Raw genomic sequence first — 22385 nt, 5'->3', positions numbered from 1 at the left:
GACAACCTGATGAGGTTGGAGTTCAGTTTTTGTGCTCTCTCCCCCACCCCCATTTTGTGTTTACAATCCTAGCGCTGGTCAGACTATGTGGAGCGATACATGAATTCTGATACTACCTCTCCTGAGCTTCGTGAGCACCTGGCACGGAAACCAGTGTTTCTCCCACGGTGAGTGAACCAACTCATGTATCGGCAGCATAACACTAATGCACAGTCCAGGAACGAGGAGTCAGATGACTTTCAGTTTCTTGGTTTTCACTTATTCTGTTGTTCTGTCTACTGAGGATGCTAATTCAGGGTTTGTATGGTTTTTACACCATGAGCTTACCTGGAGCATGTGCCAACGCATCGGGGAGGCAAGAGTTTTAGGAGTCAGTAGTAACTTCCCTTTAGGAATGTGTGTCAGAGTCTCCAAGGTTTGATGATTCACTTGGAGGACTCAAGGACTCAGCATGTAGGCACACCCACAGTGATGGTTTACTGTAGCGAAAGGATACAAAGCTACATCAGCAAAGGGAGAAGGTGCCTGTGACAAAATAAGAGGACACCAGGCGCAAGCTTCTAAGGGGCTGTGACTTCGACTGGAGGCACAAGGACACTCTTCATTCCCCCAGCAGCAAATTATGACAATATGTTCGAGATGCTGCCTATCAGAGAAGCTCATTGGAGACTTGGTACTGGGGGTTTTATTGGGTGCTAGTCCTGCAGGCACCCTCTGCCTAGCTTGTACCAAAATTCCAGACTTCCAGAAGGAAAGCAGGTTTTCAGCATAAACCATTTATTTTGTACAAACAGTTTAGGTACAATGAGGCACTCTTATCATTCAGGGAATGGGGGAAACTCTCCCAAAATCCAAGATGCCTGAACCCAGCCAAGGGACAACCTTGTAAGCAGGGTTTTCAAAGGATAGCAGTCTTAGGCCTGCTATGTTAACTCTCTTCACGGAATTTAAAAAATTTCCTGGGCTTCCCTGGTGGCGCAGTGGTTGAGAGTCCGCCTGCCAATGCAGGGGACGCGGGTTCGTGCCCCGATCCGGGAAGATCCCACATGCCGCGGAGCAGCTGGGCCCGTGAGCCATGGCCGCTGAGCGTGTGCGTCCGGAGCCTGTGCTCCACAACGGGAGAGGCCACAACAGTGAGAGGCCCGCGTACTGCCAAAAAAAAAAAAAAAAAAAAAAAAATTTTCCTCCCCATATGTGGGCAAAAATTGTATGCTGGACTTCTGTCTGAGGATGAAGACAGAGTTTCAGAAGTAGAAAATAGGTTTTGCTGTAGTAGATTGGCTTTCTTCCTTCCCCAAATTTTGCGAATTGAAATCTCATGTCTTACATTCCCAGAAAGGTATTATCCCAGTATTATTAGACTTAGTCCTAATTGGAACATGGAAAGGGGTGAGAACAGAAAGGCCCTTCCAGCTTCTTCCATTCACTGAGTCATTTAACAGACTTCAAGTAGCTGCTCTGTGCCAGGCCCCTTTCTCAACAAAACGGATTTAGTCTCCATGCTTTTTAAAATTTATTTATTTTATTTATTTATTTTTGGCTGCGTTGGGTCTTTGTTGCTGCGCACGGGCTTTCTCTAGTTGCGGCGAGTGGGGGCTGCTGTTCGTTGTGGTGCATGGGCTTCTCACGGCAGTGGCTTCTCTTGTTGTGGAGCACAGGCTCTAGGCGCGTGGGCTTCAGTAGTTGTGGCACGCAGGCTCAGTAGCTGTGGCTCACGGGCTCTAGAGCACAGACTCAGTAGTTGTGGCGCAAGGGCTTAGCTGCTCCGCAGCATGGTGGGATCTTCCTGGACCAGGGCTCAAACCTGTGTCCCCTGCATTGGCAGGCGGATTCTTAACCACTGCGCCACCAGGGAAGTCCCTCCATGCTTATGAAACAGTACAAATAAACATAACATTGTATGTTTCTCACCAGATTGGCAAAATTCTTAAAACGATTTGTCGTCTGTGTTATGGAGGGTGTGGGGAAGAGGGGAGGCACTTTGATTTACTGTGGGGGAAATATTGATACAATCGTTCCAGGATCAGGGCAGTTAAAATGTATAGGACCTTTACCCTGGAACTTTCTTTTTTTTTTTTTTTTTTTTTGCGGTACGCGGGCCTCTCACCGTTGCGGCCCCTCCCATTGCGGAGCACAGGCTCAGGACGCGCAGGCCCAGCGGCCATGGCTCACGGGTCCAGCCGCTCTGCGGCATGTGGGATCCTCCCAGACCGGGGCACGAACCCGTGTCCCCTGCATTGGCAGGCGGGCTCCCAACCACTGCGCCACCAGGGAAGCCCTGGAACTTTCATTTTTAATAATTTGCCTTACAGCTATTACAGCTGAGGTTCTTCCTCAGTCTTTTTGTCCTTAAGACCCCTTACAGTCTTAGAGATTGAATACACCAAAAAACTTCTGTTTATGTGGATTATATCTAGTAATATTTACCACATTAGAAATTAAAACTGAAAAACGTTTACTATGTTTATGAATTCATTAAAAACAATGCTAAATGCATTCTGTGTTATAAGTAATATTTTAATGAAAAGCTACTTCAACAAATTAGTGAAGAGTGGCATTGCTTTACATTTTTGTAAATCTGTTTCATGTCTGGCTTAGTAGAAGAACAGCTGGATTCTCATATCTGCTTCTACAGTCATTCTGTTGCACTATTTTGTTTCATCAAAATATGTGAAGAAAATCTGGCCTTACTGAAAAATGTAGCTGAAAAAAGTAGTATTTCCATATCCTTTCAGATAATTACGGATATTCTTTGATATGACAGCAGAACTGTCCAAGTAGTAGTTTCTTAAAGGTTAGTTGCAGTATCAGTGAACTTTTCATGTGGTTATTTCAAAATCCATTGGTTTATCTTGTACTTTGAATTTTTTCATGCATGGTTTTATAACTTCACGCAGTTGGTTATTTGGAAAATGTTAGTTCACTAAGTTATGCAGACCTACCAAATGTTGACACGTCTTCATTTTACAGTATTCCCACCCCCCACCCAGCCCCCCAAAAAACACCACATTTATTAATATTGCTGTTGACCTTATCAGTCACATCTTTAAGTAGTGGGAAGTTGTCACACCTCATGCCGGCCAATACCAGTTTACCAAAATTCCGAGTTTTACTTGAAAGTAAATTTTATCATTGGCAACAAATGTGCTCAGTTGTTTTCCTTGAAGTACCAGTCTCCCGTGTTCATTTTTGAGAAAATATTTGCCAAATACCCCAGATTGGCTAGTCAGCTATTTCAGGTAAAAATGGCGAACCACGTGCAGCTCAAGCAGTGCTCAAGTGCTTTCCTTCATGAATCCCATTGTACTTTGGCACACAGAGGTACTTTATGTTTAGTTCCCATTTCATCACCCAGTGTGTTAAAAAGATGTGAACTAAGGGGCTGGGATTTACCGATAATAAGAAACGTTACTGTTTCATCAAGGACATTCTTAAGTCAGACCAGCTTTCCTTTTTGAATTGCCAGTGTGTGGCCAGAGAAGAGTACAAAGATATCTAAGGACAGACTGGTGCCATCACCAATTTGTGTTTTTTTCAATAGTCACTATTATTTTTGCACTGCCAGTGCTAATGTTAATACTGTTTGTTTTTTTTAAGAAAGAAAGAAAGACAATGTTTTAGTATTACTGTGACAGTAGTTTTGATCTCACAACTTCCTAAAAAGCATCATGGGGGCCCCCAGTAGTCCTTGGACCAAAGAACTGCTGTCCTACGGAAATGTATATACACAAAGGTATTCCCTGAAGCAATGTTTTTAATAGCAAAGTGTAGGAAACAGTAGAATTGTCTAGCTGACAACCTTTCTCTGCTTGTGTTGGAGGGAATGAAGCCTGCCAAGGCATCCACTGATGTGAATTATCTTCTTTCCTAGACGTGTAGAATAGCACTAGTTATGTACCATCTGTGGGAGAATTGAAAATAATAGACATTTAAGTAATTTCCTGTGCTCTATGGTTCAGATGAAGAACCTGATTAATTCCTATTAAGGAATTGTTCAATTAAGACACATTCCTCTGTAGCAGTTAAAGAGAATGACACAAATCTATGTGTAGTGAAGTGAAAAAATCTCCATGACATTAAGTGAAAAATTGAGAGAGACCTAGAAGACTTTAAATGAAAACTGCTAACAGTGGCTACCTCTGCCAAGGCAAGTGGGATTTTGAGAATTGGGGTAGGGGGTAGTTGGCAATTGCTACTTTTTATTCTTTGTATCTCTGCAGTTGAAAAAAATTTTTTTAAACAATAAAACCATTGGACATTTAAAAAATGTATGTAATTAAAATTTGTCATAAGTGCTGTGAAGGCAAATAATAAGGAAAACTTTTGGGGCAGCCATGGGAACCTGCACCCGGAGGAGCTCTCATCCTGCAGGGCTTTGCTGCTTTGTAGGAATCTGCGGCGGATCCGGAAGTGTCAGCGTGGTCGAGAACAGCAGGAAAAGGAAGGGAAGGAAGGGAACAGCAAGAAGACCATGGAGAATGCGGATAGCCTGGATAAGCTGGAGTGTAGATTCAAGCTGAATTCCTATAAGATGGTGTATGTGATCAAGTCAGAGGACTACATGTATCGGAGGACCGCCTTACTCCGGGCTCATCAGGTGAGAACCAGTAACTGGAATTTCTCCACACTCTCCCTCCTCAGCCAGGACAAGGCCTGCCCCAGAGGCTTCTGGTTGTTTCTCTCCCTTTGTGAAAACCTCTTGGATTTGAGAATTGTTGAGTAAGGATGCCGTAACAAAATCCCACAGACTGCATGGCTTAAACAACAGAAATTTATTGTCCTACAATTCTAGAGGTTGGAAGTCCAAGGTCGAAGTGTTGGCAGAGTTGTTTTGACCCTTCTGACGGCTGTGAAGGAAAAACTATTCCTTGCCTTTCCTAGCCTCTGGTGGTTTGCTGGCATTCATTGGCATTGCTTGGCTTGCATATTTCTGCCTTCATTTTTACATGGCATTCTCCCTAAATGCGTGTCTGTGTCCAAATTTCCCCCTTGTAAAGAATGCGAGCCATGTGGGATTATGGGTCCACCCTACAACAGACAGTATGAGCTCACCTTAACTAATTACATCTGCAACAATGTCATTTCCAAATAACGTCACATTCTGGGGGGGGGGGTGGAAGCTAGGATTTCAACATAAGAATTTGTGGGGACACAATTCAGTTGATAACAGCTGGTGGCACCTTCCAGTGAAGCTACTCCTAGCATTTACATTTCAGGTAGTATTGCTTGTATGAATCTTGTCTGTTTTTACATGCTACCTGAATTGTCAAAGTCCTAGTGCAGTTATGTACCAGGTACATAGGTACATAGGTATTGTGCCAGGCCCTGGGACTACAACCATGAGGTAGAGCATATAAGGTAGTGTGATGATGTGCACTACCAAGGAGAGAAACTAGGTGAAGTGATCAAGGGTAACTGGCAGGCAGGGCTCTGCTTTTGTTGGGGAAGACCTCTCTAAGGAGGTGACGCTTGAGGCCTGAACAATGACAAGGATCCAACCTGGTGCAGAGTTGGGGGTTGGTACTTTTTAGGCAAAGGAAACAAGCAAGCACAAGGCTGGGAGAGAGGAAAGGACTTGGCATTTTCAAGAAACTAAAAACATCAATGTGGCTTGCGCCATAGGGAAAGTGGGGTGCATGAAGCTGGAAGGGTGGGCAGAGGCTACATTACTTATTCTCATAGGCCGCGGTTTGGATTTTGTTTGAGGTACACTGAGACATCGTTGACAAAGACATAGACTGATGAGAGTGAGTGAGGGCATCAAGTTGGAAGGGCAGAGACCACTCAAAAGACTGTTTTCATTCATATGAGATGTGATGGCTACCCAGACTACCAGGGTTGTAGAGGAATTATAATTAGATTGGAGGGACTTTCCTGGTGGTCCAGGGGTTAAGATTCCAAGCTTCCAATGCAAGAGGCGTGGGTTCGATCCCTGGTCGGGGAACTAGGATCCCATATGCTGCGTAGCACAGCCAAAAAAAAAAAAAAAAAAAAAATTGGACATATAACTATCAGGATGTGGTAATGTTTGGACGTAGGGAGGTTAAGAGAAAGGGGAACATTAAGGATGATGCCTGGTGGTTTTTGTTTTTTGTTTTTGTTTCTTTGCTCATTTTGCTTGAGTAAATGGGAAGTTTAGGGGTACATCTGTTAATAGGAAGGGGTTACCAGGTTTGGGAGGCAGATGAAAAGACTACAGAACATTCAAGTGGGAACCCTAGGGTGGGCGATTTTTAATGTACTTCTCTCATGGTGCTGTGTGTTGTATGCCTGCATGTTTCTGATTCAAATGATTTGGGGAGCTGGGCAACACCTAATTTATCTTTGTATCCCCTTCTCTGCCTTGCTTGTGGGCACTAATAAATATTTACCAGATGTATAGGTAGGAACAAAAACCTCCACTGAAGATCTGCTATGCCCAGCACTCTGCTGGGCAGGGTGGGGTAATAGCGGGAAGGGAGAGTGGGTTTTAAGCCCTTTACCTTGTTTTACTTAGAAGTGGATTGCCATGCTGACAGAAAAGACTAACGGCCTCAACTCAGTGTCTCACTCCGGGTACGTTAGAATCAGCTGGGTTGCTGGTTTAAAACTGCAGATTGATCAAGTCGTTCTCTCCCCACCCCCCGCCGCGGCCCCCTACATGATAATGATGCAGAAGGCTAAAATCGAGAAGCACTGAGCTAGTTCTGCCCAGACCCTGTGTTGGTCTTTCTTTGGGAGCTTTATGAATTCCAACTCCTTGTGTGTTCTAGGTTCTTAATCTCTTCCAATTCTTTTCTTTAAACAGACTCCTAATTTTTTTTCTTTTAACTTATCAGTGGTATCAGCACTGATAAGCCCACATCTTTCTTCTGGCACTTTAGGAGAGAACTGGGCTTTGTATTTGAAGGGTTTTTAATCCTAGTTCATGGGGGTTTTTTTCTTCATTCTGTTTTGCAGTCCCATGAGCGGGTAAGCAAGCGGCTACATCAGAGGTTCCAGGCCTGGGTAGATAAATGGACCAAGGAGCACGTGCCCCGTGAAATGGCAGCGGAGACCAGCAAGTGGCTCATGGGTGAGGGGCTGGAGGGCCTGGTGCCCTGCACCACCACCTGTGACACAGAGACCCTGCACTTTGTGAGCATTAACAAGTACCGTGTCAAATATGGCACAGTGTTCAAAGCCCCTTAACTGCAGAGCCAGAGCAGATAACTTGAGGGGTGTGTGTGTGTTGGGGGGGGCACGTGTACTCGCACACACTGAAGAAACAAGGAAGATGCCTTTCAAGCCTCACTGGGCCTCTCTGGGACATGGCCACCTGATCTGTGTGTGGCTGGTGCAACCTGGCACCAAGTGGGCTACATATAAGGAACGTGGATACCTTACAAAGCCAGAGCTGGAACTTCTCCCAGGGGTTTTGGGCATTACCCTGCCCTGGAGGGGAAGAAATACATGCAAGCACAGGGACATGCAGCTTGCTTGCACACACCAGCAGAGCTAAGACTGCAGCCTTCTGGGACCTGACCTTCAGTGAGGGAACCGGATGCTGTTCACACCTTGATTGGATGGGCGAGCATTCACTGACAGACTGGGGAAGGACTCAATGCTTAGATGGATTGTAACTCTGATGGTCACTGCTCCTTTCCTCTTCCCCCCCAAAAGGAAAAAAAACTGGATTGGATCTTTTTTTCCTGGTCACTTGAGCACATCTAGATCACCCATTAGATTTTCTCTGGGACCTGCAGTTTGGCTTTGGGATTGATCATCTTGTGGATTTGATTCCCGACGAATCCCTTGCTGCCCACCCGTTATTCTCTCCTCTGGTTCTCAACCTCAACAAGTTCAAATCAGTCATCCTTTTTAGCTCCCGTGGAACTGTTTTGTACCTGCTTCTTTACTAGTCTACCCTAGTGCCATCCACCAGCTTTACTCACACACAAACACACACACACAGTTTTAACTTGGTTTTTCTTTTTTTTTTTTTGTAAATAATGTACATACTGTCAATTTTTTATTAAAAGAAATATGCTTTGATGTGCTAGCATAACTGCTCTAGCTTCTTGTGTACCATAGTTCTATGTGGCTTCAGATTTAGTACCTATGGACAGGTGTACAAGACATTTATTACACTTTTTACCAAAGGGAGTTACCGTTGTAGTACTTTTGTGTAAAACTTGTCTTCCCCTTGCCCCAACTTTTTTTTTTTTTTTTTTTTTGTAAATAAATAAAGCTTGGTTCTTACTTAAGGAATAAACTCTCAACCCAAGTCCCTTGTCCTCACCAGAGAACTACTGTGAAGCAGGGATTTTGGCTTCAGTTCCTTATCTACGGTACAAACAGGATTTTGCTTTAAATAGTTAGCAGTCAGTTGTATGTGTTCCAAATCAAAATATCTTAAATTTTTTAAATAGAATTATTCATTCTTTTAGTACGTATTTTCCTCCCTTATTTCAGCTGTTTGGAAATATTTTATATGTGGGTAAGTTGTGCAGCTATGTAGTTTGTACTTCTCTGTATTTTTTCTTATCCTTACTGGAAATGGGAGTGAACAGCTTAAATACCAAACCAGTGTTTGAAAGAAGTGTGTACAGAGTGTGTGGTATAAATGGGGCTGGGAGGGAGATTCGATACATTTCGTTAGCAACTGCAAATGGAATATATACATATATATTTTTTTAAATTACATAAATTTAAACTGGCAGATATTTAAACATGAGTGATTAGGATTTTTATATGTGGTCAGACTGGACTTTCTGGACAAAGACCAACTGAGCCCCTCCCAGTACTCTGGTGAATTTTTCTCCAACAACCATTACCCTAGTCATAGCTGTAAAGTAACCAGCAGTGATTTGTGTGGTTTTGTTTGCTTTTTAATTAAAAATTCCCAACATCACCACCACAAAACCACAAATTTTTTGGCTCTGGACTTTCATAACACATGGTAGACTTTTCCGATTTCAGAGTTTTTTGTTGGGTGTGGTGGGGGGCAGTGGAGGGATGGGACAACTACAGGAGACTCAGAGCCCAAAAGTGTAGGGTGGCAAAAGAGCCTTGTGGGAGGAGATTCTCTGGTGAAGCTGGGGCAATGCCTGACTTCGGAGATGGAGTGATACTGACTTGGGGGGAAGATCTTCAGGTTTTCCCAGCAATAACTCACCTCTGCTTGCTTAAGACCATGTTGAATTGGAATTACGGCCGGGGGGTGGGGTGGGGCAGGGAACTGATGGGACCTGACCAGGGGCAGCCCCAGCTGTTGCTGTTTCTGCATAGGGTTATGCCCAGAGCAGCTGCTTGCAGGTCAGGATTGGGTTTCAGGGCCAATAGAGGAGAAAACCCCATCCTACCAGTGCAACCAAAAGGGGGAGCTTCACCGACAGCCAGGGTTTCACAAACAGCATTTATATCCCTCCTGCCATCTGAGCTCCAAGCTCAACTCAGCCTGTCTTATAGCAGGAAGTTATATTTTAAGTCACGTTTGGTATTCTGTACTTAATCACCTTTCCCTATGATTTGCATTTGAAATGTTGTAAACTTGGTCAGTATTTCCATTAAAATATCAGGGCTCGTGTTGTGTATATACTTTTCTTCCTAATGATTTTTATAGACAAGGACTTCATAGCATTCCCAGGAGGGGGGAACAAGCTGCCAGCAGATTACCAGAGAAACGTGAGGATGAAACTGGAGGTGTTTCTCGCATTATGGCTTCTCTGAACTCTTCAGTCCCGTGTAGGGAAATACATTATTCTGTTAGGATCATGAATTCTATGTCTGTGATCTGCAATCTCAAGTCAAAATCTTCGGAGTTTCTGGCGATGGACAGCACTTAGCCATATACGTAAAATAAAACATGTAGTAGAGGAAGCTGAGGTTACTGGGGTGCAAAAGCCCTATTTAACGCATGTCTGCCGATTGGCTTTAAAGCACCGGTCCTGGCGCCCCGGCTCTTGCCACGCTAAGCAGACACGGGTTTTCGAGATAGCCAGAGGGCGGCCTGGGACCAGAGGGCAAGGAGGTTCCCGCTTGCAGCTTCTGAGACTAGGTGACCTGCGTCGGCAGCAACCCAGGCTCCCACCCGTCGTGCCTGACGGCTTGTCTCTGTCCCAGGCCTTTTGCAGAATCAAAGCGTCAAATTTCCTGTTTTATTTAGGGATTTGTCCTAAATGGCCACCAGCTCGGACGAGATAAGAGGAGAGCATCGGAAGCGCGGCTTTTAGCTTTCAGCTCCCTGCTCAAAGTTCAGAGCAGCGAGACTTCACAGAGCCGCCGGTGTTCCAAGAAAAGCTGCCCGGGCCTGGAAGGCGCCCCTCGGGCGCCGGAACCTTTGGTTCCAGGCCGTTGACCGCGCCGGCAGCGTTTGGGGACTTCCGGGGAGAGGAGAGAGCGCGCGGCGATGGCGGCGGCGCCGGCCCTGAAGCACTGGCGCACTACGCTGGAGCGGGTGGAGAAATTCGTGTCGCCGCTTTACTTTACCGACTGTAATCTCCGCGGCAGGTGTGGCCACCTCGCCCATGGCGCCGGCCGGCCGCATCCACGCGTCTCTAGCCTTCCCGTCCGGGGGGGAAACCCAAGCTTCGGCCACCTGGGCCGAGGGACAAAGTGCCCGCTGCGGAAAGGGCTTGGGGCCCAGGAGGAGGGGGTGGGGGGAGACTGAGCTGTGAGGCAGCCCTCCCGGCGGTGGATCGAGTGAATGCGAGTCCCCCACCCGCCGGCTGGCCCACGGGCGCGTGCCCACCTGCTCCTCCCGCCCAGGCTCTTCGGAGACAGCTGCCCAGTGGCCGAGCTCTCCAGCTTCTTGACGCCCGAAAGGCTTCCCTACCAGGAGGCAGTCCAGCAGGATTTCCGCCCCGCGCAGGTCGGCGACAGCTTCGGACCCACGTGGGTAACGCTCTAGCGGTCCCGGCTTACTCGCCTCTCCTAAGGGCCACACCTCCATTGTCGGCCCTCTGCCCTAGACAGTCACTTGGGGCAGAGCAGCACCCTCTGCTGGGAGCAGATCCCTGATCCCTCAAGACTTAATGGGAGAATTTTCATTTCCCCCCTTCTCCCAGTCCCTGGACATCCCTTAGGCAGGACACTCTAGAACAAATCACAGACCCCTGATTCTCTGCCTCTTTCCCTCACCTTGCTGTACACCCCATTGCTCCTTTCTTGTGGATCAAAGATGAATACCTTGTGCTGCTGCAGATACTTGGTGAAAGTCTCAAGCCCCTGCTGACCCTTAGTCCAAGGAAGTATGTCGCAAGGAAAGGGCTTTGACCCCTAGGCCCATCTTAGTGGTTCTGTTGCAGATGGTGGACCTGTTGGTTCCGGGTGGAGCTGACCATCCCAGATGCATGGGTGGGTCAGGAAGTTCACCTTCGCTGGGAAAGTGATGGAGAAGGCCTGGTGTGGCGTGATGGGGAACCTGTCCAGGTGAGGAGCCCTGCCCTAGGTCAGGTATGGCCACATTTCAGCCCTGGTCTCTGGAGAAGTCATAGCTGAGTGGCTATGCCTGCAGGGTGGTATCAGGATTTCAGGACTGGACAAGTTGTTGCTTGGGCCCTGTGTAATTGTTCCTTGGGCCCCTGTGTAATCGTTCCTTCTCATGTTTGACAGGATCGCTGAGGGTCTCAACATAATTAATACTAAACCAACCCTGCCACTGACTGGTCACCCTCCCATTCTGGGATGAAAATAGTTATTAATCAAGTACAATAATAGGTACAGCAGATCCATTTATTAACCCTTTACTAGGTGCCAGACTAGTGAGTTTGCAGACTATATCACTTTTTATTTTTAGTTTTAAATAAACTAAATAAACTGGTTTTTATTATATGTAATATGTGCTTATGGCAGTCGGGGAGGGAGACTTTGAAACAGTTCTGGATAATATAAAGTTTAAAAAGTCCCCTTCACCTGAAATAATGGATATCTCCCTGCTACCTCACCCCCAGTTCCCCAGATATAACCACTATTAAGTACCTTGTTTATGCATCCAACCTTAACAGGTTTAACCTTTAAAATCCTATGTGGTAGGTCTTTATGGCCATTTACAGACTAAGAAACTGAGATATATAGATGTTAACACACTTGTTCAGGTTCACACAGCTTCCATTTCAGTTTGACTAACCCTCAGTCTCAGGTCAGGACTGTTGTTCTTCCTGTACAGAAAGATGGCAGACCTCTCCCTCCCTCCCTTCACTGGCTCAGCGGATGTCTCCTTAGTGCCCTCTCTGGCAGGTCCCTATGCTAAGCACTGGGGATATAGTGGGGAATGAGGTAAACCTGTCCCTGACTTCATAGAGCTTCCCTTCAGATGCTTATTCAGGGGTACAGAAGCCACCAGAAGCCACCAAGGACCTGATACCTCCCCAAGATTCCACAAGACCACTGGCTTTTCTGCTGGCAAATAGGTGCCATTTGGTGGTCATGGCACTGACTGCCATGGGGGTTGGGGCACCTGCTACCAGAGGTCCCTGATTTGTCAATCTTGGCCTTGTCTGGGAGAGAGGAGCCAGTGCTAGGGACCCGGTAGAGGGGCCTGGCCTCCCTCAGCTTATACTTCATCTGAGCTGTTCACAAGCCTCAGGTCCTGTCTCTTTCACTGCACTCCCCACCAGGGTTTGACCAAAGAGGGGGAGAAGACCAGCTATGTCCTGACTGACAAGCTGGGGGAAGAAGACCCCCGGAGGTGAGTGAGTCCCTGTGCTGTGGTTGACCAGTGGTGTAGGGAAGGGAGCACCAGTGGGCAAGGAGGAGCTGAGGCCCAGAGCGATCTGAGAAACACACCCACTTTCAATACAACCATCTTCAACTCTCTTAGTTTATTTTTGAAAAGCAGGATTTTTCTGGCTATGAAGATAGTGTTTTCGTTCTTGCGTTAAATACAGAAAAGCACAAAGAAGTAAATAACTCCCATTATCCCACCACTTAGTGACGCCCATTGTTAACATCTCAGCATTCTTCTCAGGAATTCTTTCAAATGTAGTTTTTACTAGTTGAGGTTGTATTTCTTTGATATTTTGAATCCTGATTTTTAAAAAATTCATATTATAACGTGCATTTTATGACACCATCAAAAACTCTTCTTAAGGGGCTTCCCTGGTGGCGCAGTGGTTGAGAGTCCGCCTGCCGATGCAGGGGACACAGGTTCGTGCCCCGGTCCGGGAAGATCCCACATGCTGCGGAGCGGCTGGGCCTGTGAGCCATGGCCGCTGAGTCTGTGCATCCGGAGCCTGTGCTCCGCAACGGGAGAGGCCACAACAGTGAGAAGCCCGCGTACCGCAAAAAAAAAACAAAACAAAACAAAAAAAACTCTTCTTAGGTATTATATTTATTGAACATTGTGTATCTGATGTTTCCAGGCACTGGGACTGTGATGGTGAATGATGTGATTCTTGACAGCAAGGGGGACTCACATATACTTATATAATTGCAAAACTGATGAGGGCTTTGAAAGAAAAAACTTTCAACATAAGAAATCTGTTCTAGACTAGGGAGAGGGATAAGAGGAGAGTCATGGAAGGCTTCCCGAAGGAAGTCATGTTTGCTCTCTGAAGACTGAGTAGAACAGCACCACACCCCACCATGCTCTCCAAACAGTGGCCTGCCCATATTGGCTGATGGATCTTTGTTCTGAAAGACTGGACCTGGGAGATCCAAACATGTTTTTAATGTGCAGAGAGGGTTCTGAGACCAAGGCAGTGCTTTGTAAAGACAGCTTTGGAAATAAAAGTCGAAACAACAGTGTAATTCACATGGTTCCAAACTTGGCTACTTATTCACCCCAGCCAAGGCAGAACACTCATCAGCAGAATTTGGTGTAGTCTGTTGTTTCTACCATGACCCTCTCTCACACGCACCTGACATAACTGTGAGATCCTCTGGGTGGTAGATCCTGGGGGTGAATGGGGAGGGGTCTGCTGGATGCCTCTTTGGTCCTCCCTCCCCAGGCCCCAGAGTCCTCTGCCAGTCCCTTGGCCTGAGGCTGCCTCTCCACATTTGTAGCCTGACCCTCTATGTGGAAGTAGCCTGCAATGGGCTCCTGGGGGCCGGGAAGGGAACCATGATCGCAGCCCCTGACCCAGAGAAGATGTTCCAGGTGAGCCGGGCTGAGCTGGCCGTGTTCCACCGGGATGTCCACAAGCTCCTGGTGGATCTGGAGCTGCTGCTGGGTATGGCCAAGGTACTCGACACCCCTGTGCCACCTGCTCACCCTCTAGAGCCCTGTTCCAGGCAGGCTGTTTCTTGGGTCAGATAGTTGGGGCTCTGGGAATCCAGAATAGGGAGGGTGTTTCATGCCTGCCTGAGGGTTGAGAGGATTTCCCTATGTAAAGGGGAGGAAGGAGACAGTGCTGAGCAGGGGGGCCAGCAGGAGCACAGGGTTGGAGGTAAGGAGGAGCTCTGCTGAGAACCCATGGGAGATCAGCTGGGGTCTAATTTTGGAGACTCTGCTTGCTTGAGATGGGGATTAAGGGACAGAACCCTGCTGCAGGGCCTCGGGGAGGACAACCAGCGCAGCTACCAGGCCCTGTACACAGCCAACCAGATGGTGAACGTATGTGACCCCGCCCAGCCAGAGACCTTCCCAGTGGCCCAGGCCCTGGCCTCCAAGTTCTTTGGCCAACGTGGGGGTGAAAGCCAGCATACCATCCATGCCCTGGGGCACTGCCACATTGACACAGGTAGGGCAGCAGCTGGCTGGGCTGGTTCGGGGAGGCAGGAGTGGCCTCGAAGACCTGACTGTGCCCTGGAAGCACTGTGTGATCCACATCAAATTCTTGCCCCTCTTGGACCTCAGTTTTCCCTGGGGAAAGGGGAATGGGCTGTAGGCTCTGCTAAGTGTGGCTTCATTTATTCTTTCAACAAAATCTGATGCCCCGTGTGGCCCCATGCTAGATATTGGGGGGGTAGGATTATAGAGACTGGTGATCACAAAATAGGCAGACACAGTTGCTGCCATAATGGAGGGAAGGATGGGGGGCTGGGGAGCCCAGAAGAGTCATTTAACCCAGCTGGGTCTGGGGGATTCAAGAAAGGTTTCTCAGAGGAGATGACCTTTGAACAGAGTGAGGATGAGTAAGAATTTGACAAGTGCCCAAGTCCTCAGATAGGAGTGATGTGGAAGTAGTTGAGATGGGGACTCAAGCCCAGGGGGAGGTTTCCTGGGGAGGATCAGGAGGTCAGTTTTGAACCTGGTTAAGTCTGCAGTGTCTGTGTGGCTTATGGGAAATTACATTTTTAAAAAACTCCCCAAGGTATTGATTCTGATGCAGCTAAAGTTTCTGAACCACAGAACAAGGGCTTTCTCTGCTATACCAAAGCACGGGATGTAGAGTTCTGGGCTGGTAAAGAAGGAACTGAGGCCTAGAGGTTGCAAGAGGCTGTAGTGCCTCACGCAGGACAGCTGGCCCAGGCAGGTCCATCTCAGGAAGCTGTGCCCTCTGTTCCAGGCTATTCTTCAATGTGCGTGCAGGGGAAGGGCCAACCCCCACTACCTCTTACAGGATCCTCTCAGGGGTGTCTAAACCTCAGAGTAAGGCTATTCCAGGGACTGGGGCCTCCATTTCCTGATGTAAAATTGATCCGATAGCCCTAGCCAACCTCCTTTCCCGAGTCCCTACTCCTACCTTGCAAGAGTGATGTAAAGTGACAGCTCAGGAGAGATGCCACAGGACTTTGCAGGGAAAGGGCCTGGGATGGACGGAAGGCTAGAATGACCCTCTGGAGGCCCAGGCTGGGCCTGGTTGGGTGCTGGGGGGCAGGGGTGCAGCTGGAGATCTGGGAGGAGCTGGGACATTGCTGCCCTCCTATCCTCCACCCTCCTCCCCGTCTAGCCTGGCTCTGGCCCTTCAAGGAGACCGTGCGGAAATGTGCCCGGAGCTGGGTGACAGTCGTTCAGCTCATGGAGCGGAATCCTGAATTCATCTTTGCCTGCTCACAGGTCAGAGGGATGGCTGTGCGGTGGTACCTGGAGCCCAGTGGGCGCTAGTGTGAGGTTCCGAGGGCTTCTGGGGCCTGAGGGGCAGGGCTCCTCACCCTCAGCCACCCACTGGGCCCCAGGTGCTCAGCCCTGGGTGGGGTTCTTGTTGCCCCTGGCCTAGCTCCCGCCTCACCTGCCCCACAGGCACAGCAGCTCGCGTGGGTGAAGAGCCACTACCCTGGCCTGCATGCCCGGCTCCAGGAGTTCGCATGCCGTGGGCAGTTTGTGCCCGTGGGGGGCACCTGGGTGGAGATGGTAAGTGCAGTCTGCAGCCCCTCAGCCTCAGGCCATACCATCATGGGTTTCTCTCCTCGGCTTTGCTGGTGACTCTCTGCAGGCCCTTCATGCCCCCTCCACAGCAGCACCTATCAGTCCCTGGAATAACAGGGCCTGACACTCCAAGGGGGACGAGGGTCTCAAGCACAGTGACAGACTGTCTGCATGACCTGGCCCCAGAAACCTCCCCTCTGGCAGACAGACAGGTGGGCCTGAAGTGAGGAGATGGACACACCCTGGGCACTGGCTATAACCCAGTGTCAGAGCCCTGGCTGCTCCTGTCCGGGTGGTTGGCCTGAGCTCCTGCGCATTCCACCTGGTGCTGACCCCGGCTGCCTCCCTGTTCCCTCACTGCCAGGATGGGAACCTTCCCAGTGGAGAGGCCATGGTGAGGCAGTTCCTGCAGGGACAGAACTTCTTTCTGCAGGAGTTTGGGAAGTTGTGCTCCGAGGTAGGCTGGGAGCGGCTGCGCCTGCAGGCGCATGGGGCTGGAGCTTGCCCTTGAGTGATGAGGGGCTGAGGCTGTGGCCGTGCTGCCAAGAGCCCTGGTTCCCATGCCCAGAGGCCCTTTCCCTGCAGTTCTGGCTGCCAGACACATTCGGCTACTCAGCGCAGCTCCCACAGATCATGCGCAGCTGTGGCATCAGGCACTTCCTCACCCAAAAACTGAGCTGGAACTTGGTGAACTCCTTCCCGGTGAGCAGGCCCCAGGGAACCAGGCTCAGAGTGGGCCTGGGTCTCACCTGGCCCATACATCTCTGTCCAGGCTTATTGAGGGGCCCTGGACAAACCACCCAACCCCGACCCAGAGAAGGCATGCCTCCCCCAGGGTCACACAACAGGAGGGGCAGGTCTAGGAGGCCCGGCTCTGCCTCAGCCCTGACTCTGCCCTCTCTCTTCTACCTGTTTCCCTACCTGCAGCATCATACCTTTTTCTGGGAGGGGCTGGATGGCTCCCGGGTGCTGGCCCACTTCCCACCTGGTGACTCATATGGGATGCAGGGCAGTGTGGAGGAGGTGAGAGGGCACCTGGTGGCCAAGGTCGGGGATGGGAGGCAGGCTGGAGAGGGCTGGGTGTCCCGTCCTAAGCTGACCCTGAGCCCGCCTGTGCAGGTGCTGAAGACTGTGGCCAAAAACCGGGACAAGGGGCGTACCAACCACAGTGCCTTCCTCTTTGGCTTTGGGGATGGGGGTGGTGGCCCCACCCAGACCATGGTGGACCGCTTGAAGCGGCTGTGCAATACAGATGGGCTGCCCAGGTCAGGCCTGGGCTCACTCAGCCCTACCCTCCGCCCTTGCCCTTAGTCCTTCCTTTTGCTCAAATATGGGGCCCGACGCCTCCCCTAAACCTTGTCCCCCTCCAATCTCAGACCATGGGCTCCTCCCAACTTCTACCCTGGTGGTAGGGTGGGGGGAAAGCTAAAGGTGGGACGGGGCTTAAACCTACTAGAGAGAAAACTCTCCTGGGGTGTCCAGAACTGGCTTTGTGTGGACAGGGAGCTTTCTGGGCGTGGCTCCTTTCTGTCGGGACTGGCTCTCTTGTCACCCTTACATGGAAGAAGGGTGAATCACACAGCCAAGCTGGGAGACCCAGGCTTGCAGTCTCCCTCAGGGTGCAGCTCTCTTCTCCGGAGCGACTCTTCTCGGCGCTGGAGGGCCACTCGGGGCAGCTGTGCACGTGGGTCGGAGAGCTCTTCCTGGAGCTACATAATGGCACCTACACCACCCATGCCCAGGTCAGGAGCTGGTTGCTGAGCCAAATGGGGAGGGCATGCCCTTGAGAGGCCCAGAGGGTCAGAGGAGGAAGCAGGGGGCAGAGCCCAGCCCAGACCTGGGGGAAGAGGCTTGTGTTCCACGGAGGAGCTGAGAGGAGAGAAGTGCAAGAGCCGGGTGGTCAGGAGCCTGGAGGAGGCAGGACTGAGCATCCCTGAGGGAGGAAGGGCTTGGGCTGAGGGGAGAGGAGGGAGGCATCTGGGGCAGATAACTCACAAGAGGCCCTGGGGAGCCACCAGGGGTTCTGAGCAAGGGAAGGCTTTGGAAGGTGTCCTGGGATGCTTGAACAGACTCTAGACCGATTCTCCCTACCCTGGGCTCAGATCAAGAAGGGGAACCGGGAGTGTGAGCGGATCCTGCACGACGTGGAGCTGCTCAGCAGCCTGGCCCTGGCCCGCAGTGCCCAGTTCCTCTACCCGGCCACCCAGCTGCAGGACCTCTGGAGGTCAGCCTGTCTTCTGCCCCCTGCCACCCACTAACCTCACCCCAGACACCTCTGCAGCTGCCCCTCCCTCCCAGCCTTTCGCAGCCCTGCCCTTGGCCCCCGCAGGCTCCTGCTTCTGAACCAGTTCCACGATGTGGTGACTGGAAGCTGCATCCAGCTGGTGGCAGAGGAAGCCATGTGCCACTATGAAGGTGAGGCTGACAACTTTTCCGCTGCTCTCCAGCACCCGGGGCAGAGTGTCTCCTGTGGGACATTCAGGGGTCACCCAGACCCACTGCCCACCCATGACCAGCCAGTCTCTCCCCAGACATCCGTTCCCGTGGCAACAAACTGCTCAGTACTGCAGCCGCAGCCCTTTGTGCTGGCGAGCCAGGTCCTGAGGGCCTCCTCATTGTCAACACACTGCCCTGGAGGCGCACTGAAGTGTTGGCCCTGCCCAGCCCTGGTGGGGCCCACTGCCTAGGTATGAGCTGGGGAGAGGGGTGGCTACTGTAGCAGGAGGGATCAAGGCCAAATCGAGAGTTGGGGACATTCCCCTGTGGATCTCTGCTCCGGGTTGCCCCAGGCTAGAGAGTACTAGTAATACTCACCCCCCTCCAGCCCCCCACCCCACCCCGAGTATGGTTCCTGGAAGGTGAGGGAGGCTGCGCTGATGCCCAGGCCTCATCCCCAGCTCTGGTGACAGTGCCCAGCATGGGCTATGCTCCTGCTCCCACCCCCACCTCACTGCAGCCCCTGCTGCCCCAGCAGCCTGTGTTTATAGTGCAGGAGGTGAGTGCTGGCACATCGTGGTGGGCGGGGGCTGGCTGTCCTGGGCTGTCCCTGACAACGTGGGGGTTCTGAGCTCCCCAACCTGGAGCAGGTGGCAAGGCAGGGCTGGGGCTGGGGTTGGGCAGGCTATTGGTGGCGGGAAGCCTCTGCAGACTTAGCCTCAAGGCCCCCTCCCACCAAGACTGACGGTTCTGTGACTCTGGACAACGGCATCATCCGGGTGAAGCTGGACCCAACTGGCCGCCTGACATCTCTGGTGCTGGTGGCCTCCGGCAGGTGCTAACCCCTCACTGCCCTCTCCCAGTGCCTGGCAGGGGACCCCAGACCTCTCATTCCCTCTGTCCCCTGGCCACAGCTGACCACAGTAGCCCACAGGTGGCTCAGGACTGGGACCCACACATGGAACGGGGCCGGCTGGGTTAGGAGTCTCCTGTCCTCTGGGCCTACTCACCCTACCTCCCACCCCACCCACCTCACACAGCTGGAGAGACCGCGATCATACAGTTGTAAAGCGCCAGTCTCCGTGTCCTTCCAGGGAGGCCATTGCTGAGGGTGCTGTGGGGAACCAGTTTGTGCTGTTCGAAGATGTCCCCCTGTACTGGGACGCGTGGGACGTCATGGACTACCACCTAGAAACACGGTGCGGGGTGGGCAGGACTCAGGGGCGGCGTGGGATATGAGAGTATTGGGCCCCCTCCATCAGGCCGTCCTGGCTCAACGCCTCCCTCCCCTGTTCCACAGGAAGCCAGTGCTGGGCCAGGCAGGGACCTTGGCCGTGGGCACTGAGGGTGGCATGCGCGGCAGTGCCTGGTTTCTGCTGCAGATCAGCCCCAACAGTCGGCTCAGCCAAAAGGTTGTGCTGGACATCGGCTGCCCCTATGTCCGCTTCCACACCGAGGTAGCAGGGGGCAGGGTGGTGGGTATCTTCCCTGGGTGTGGCTGGTGAGGAGGGGTCCCTCCCCTTGCACCCCTACCTCCACCACCGACAGGTGCACTGGCACGAGGCCCACAAGTTCCTGAAGGTGGAGTTCCCTGCCCGTGTACGGAGCCCCCAGGCCACCTTTGAGGTCCAGTTCGGACATCTGCAGCGGCCCACCCACTACAACACCTCTTGGGACTGGGCCCGATTTGAGGTCTGACGTGGGGTGGTGTGGGGCGGGGTGTGGTGGAGGGTTTGGATCCTCCCTGGCTGGGGAGAGACTAGTTGTCTGGTATGGGGTGAGGAGGAGGAAGATGATGATCAGTATTTGCTGGTTCCTGACATGTATGCCAGGCATGGTGCTAAGTGCTTTCTGTTTAGTCTGATATTCATGCCCATTTGGTGGGGTAAGTACTCTTATCCCCCTTTCCCAGATGAGGAGCTGGGGCTTAGACAGGTTGTGTGGTGTGCTCAGGGCCTCCTGTAGCGAGAGCTGGCATTCATTCAATCATGTGGTCCCAGAGCTTCCCTCAGTCTACTGACAGGAGCTCTGGAGCACGAGGAGGCGGGGCCACCAAGTGGGTTTCCGATCTACCCTCCAGGTGTGGGCCCACCGCTGGATGGATCTGTCAGAGCACGGCTTTGGGCTGGCTCTGCTCAATGACTGCAAGTATGGCGCGTCAGTGCGAGGCAGCGTCCTCAGCCTCTCCCTGTGAGTGGGGTGCCTCCCAGGGAGTGGTATGGGAGCGCGGTCTTCCCAGGACAGAACTTCAGCAGCTCCGGCTTGTCCCTTACCACCCTCCCCACCCCAGCTTGCGGGCGCCCAAGTCCCCTGACGCCACGGTTGACATGGGGCGCCACGAGTTCACCTACGCGCTGATGCCGCATGAGGGTGAGTGCTACGGCCCTGATATCTCTCTGCCCCTCTCAGCCTCGGTTGCCCCAACGGTAAGTGGGGAGCACTCCAGCAGTCCCACGCCCCTACCCTCATTTTCCACCACGCGTCCCTTTCCGGTCTGTGCCCAGGGTCCTTCCAGGACGCTGGCGTTATTCCCGCTGCCTACAGCCTCAACTTCCCCCTGTTGGCGCTGCCCACCCCGGGCCCGGCACCCGCCGCCGCCTGGAGCGCCTTTTCAGTGTCTTCGCCCGCAGTCCTGTTGGAGACCGTCAAGCAGGCAAGGGCCAGTGGGGTGCGGGGAGCGGGCTGGGGTCCCGAGCTGGGCCCGCCCTCGGCCCCGCCCACTACCCACCTCCCTCCGTAGGCGGAGACCAGCCTCCAGGGCCGCAAGCTGGTCCTGAGGCTGTACGAGGCCCACGGCAGCCACGTGGACTGCTGGCTGCGTACGTCGCTGCCGGTTCAGGAGGCCGTCCTGTGAGTGGGGGCGCGGGGTGGGAGTGGGAGTCCTGCCCTCGCGGAGCCCTCATGGTCCCTCCTGTTCTCCAGCTGTGACCTCCTGGAGCGCCGTGACCCTGCTGGCCCCCTGCCCCTTCGGAACAACCGCCTGAAGCTCACCTTTTCTCCCTTCCAAGTGCAGTCCCTGTTGCTCGTGCTGCAGCCCGCACCGAGCTGAGTCCCTGAGCGTGGGGTTTTGTTTGTGGAAGGCCTTGGGGGCTCCTCATTTCTGCCTCCCAAGCCTGAAGCAAAGATCAGTTACCTCTTGAACAATAAATGCTTGGCTCAGGAACCCTGCTGGTAGCCCCTGCTCAGTCCCCTCAGGGCCCAAACTCAGGCATTGAGGGGGGAAGTTTTTACCCCAGGCAGCTGGGGACAGGGGCAAGATCTAAGGTTATCTGTGCGCGCAAGGTCTGGATTGCAGGCCCCATGACAGAGGGGGATGGATATCAATGACCATAAGCTGACTGTAAGACCATGATATAAGAAGCTCTTCCGGGACTTCCCTGGCGGTCCAGTGGTTAAGACTCCGAGCTTCCAATGCAGGGGACATGGTCGGGAAACTAAGATCCCGCATGCCATGTGGTGTGGCCAGGGCTGCGGGGGGTGGGGGGTGGGAAGAAACAGCAGCTCTTCCCCCGTGTCCACAGGCAGAGGGCCTGGGGCTGGGGAGGAGCCCTGGTGGGTGGGTTCTGGCTGGTTCCCACTAGGAGGGGAGCATTGACTAGTCTGGACTAGGCTAGGGGAGCAGCCACATGAGGAATCCTGGACTGGAGGAGCTGTAGAGCCTGGGCTGCCCCGGGGGACGGGGTGGGTCTCTGCACCACCTCTGAAGGGCTGTCCCCGCAGAGGCAGACTGTCCTGAGAT

At 51.9% G+C, this 22385-nt stretch overlaps 2 protein-coding genes across 10 annotated transcripts in view; both read left to right on the top strand.

Annotated features, from left to right (window-relative positions):
- SIN3A (SIN3 transcription regulator family member A) overlaps window positions 1-8233 on the top strand; it is a 67156-nt gene extending 58923 nt beyond the window's left edge. For all 4 annotated transcript variants that reach the window (XM_082617881.1, XM_082617880.1, XM_082617882.1 and 1 more), the window contains exons 19-21: window positions 73-167; window positions 4390-4597; window positions 6940-8233. In XM_082617881.1, the coding sequence (XP_082474007.1) occupies window positions 73-167; window positions 4390-4597; window positions 6940-7170 (534 nt within the window). In that variant the 3' untranslated portion in view covers window positions 7171-8233. The remainder of the gene's footprint in view (window positions 1-72; window positions 168-4389; window positions 4598-6939) is intronic.
- Window positions 8234-10307: 2074 nt separating this feature from the next.
- On the top strand, window positions 10308-21809 carry MAN2C1 (mannosidase alpha class 2C member 1). Of its 6 annotated transcripts, none has more exons than XM_082619379.1 (26): window positions 10308-10470; window positions 10729-10854; window positions 11268-11391; window positions 12579-12649; window positions 13966-14143; window positions 14453-14642; window positions 15795-15901; window positions 16085-16195; window positions 16575-16667; window positions 16796-16912; window positions 17138-17233; window positions 17330-17475; window positions 17829-17952; window positions 18313-18434; window positions 18540-18625; window positions 18742-18897; window positions 19095-19205; window positions 19349-19481; window positions 19741-19845; window positions 19947-20103; window positions 20195-20338; window positions 20727-20836; window positions 20937-21016; window positions 21151-21299; window positions 21387-21496; window positions 21569-21809. In XM_082619379.1, the coding sequence occupies exons 1-26, from the start codon at window positions 10370-10372 to the stop codon at window positions 21693-21695; spliced, it is 3174 nt and encodes a 1057-aa protein (XP_082475505.1). In that variant the 5' UTR covers window positions 10308-10369; the 3' UTR covers window positions 21696-21809. The 6 variants fall into 6 exon arrangements, 5 of the variants coding, with proteins under 5 accessions (XP_082475505.1, XP_082475502.1, XP_082475503.1 ...); XR_014293923.1 differs by having other exon boundaries at window positions 10310-10470; window positions 19108-19205; window positions 19387-19481; window positions 21191-21299; XM_082619376.1 differs by having other exon boundaries at window positions 10312-10470; window positions 19108-19205; window positions 19387-19481; window positions 19947-20058.
- Window positions 21810-22385: the final 576 nt, after the last annotated feature.

Source organism: Mesoplodon mirus, assembly GCF_964341445.2.
Source record: "Mesoplodon mirus genome assembly, chromosome: 4".
NCBI lineage: Eukaryota > Metazoa > Chordata > Mammalia > Artiodactyla > Ziphiidae > Mesoplodon > Mesoplodon mirus.
This window is presented reverse-complemented; position numbering and strand designations above follow the sequence as displayed.

What these genes read in the sequence shown, in the direction of transcription:
- MAN2C1 (XM_082619379.1), top strand. Translation starts at nt 10,370, where the DNA reads ATGGCGGCGGCGCCGGCCCTGAAGCACTGGCGCACTACGCTGGAGCGG. An exon ending in GGCGACAGCTTCGGACCCAC is followed by an intron (nt 10,855 to 11,267) that starts GTGGGTAACGCT and finishes GTTCTGTTGCAG; the next exon opens with ATGGTGGACCTGTTGGTTCC. An exon ending in CAGCTGCAGGACCTCTGGAG is followed by an intron (nt 18,435 to 18,539) that starts GTCAGCCTGTCT and finishes TGGCCCCCGCAG; the next exon opens with GCTCCTGCTTCTGAACCAGT.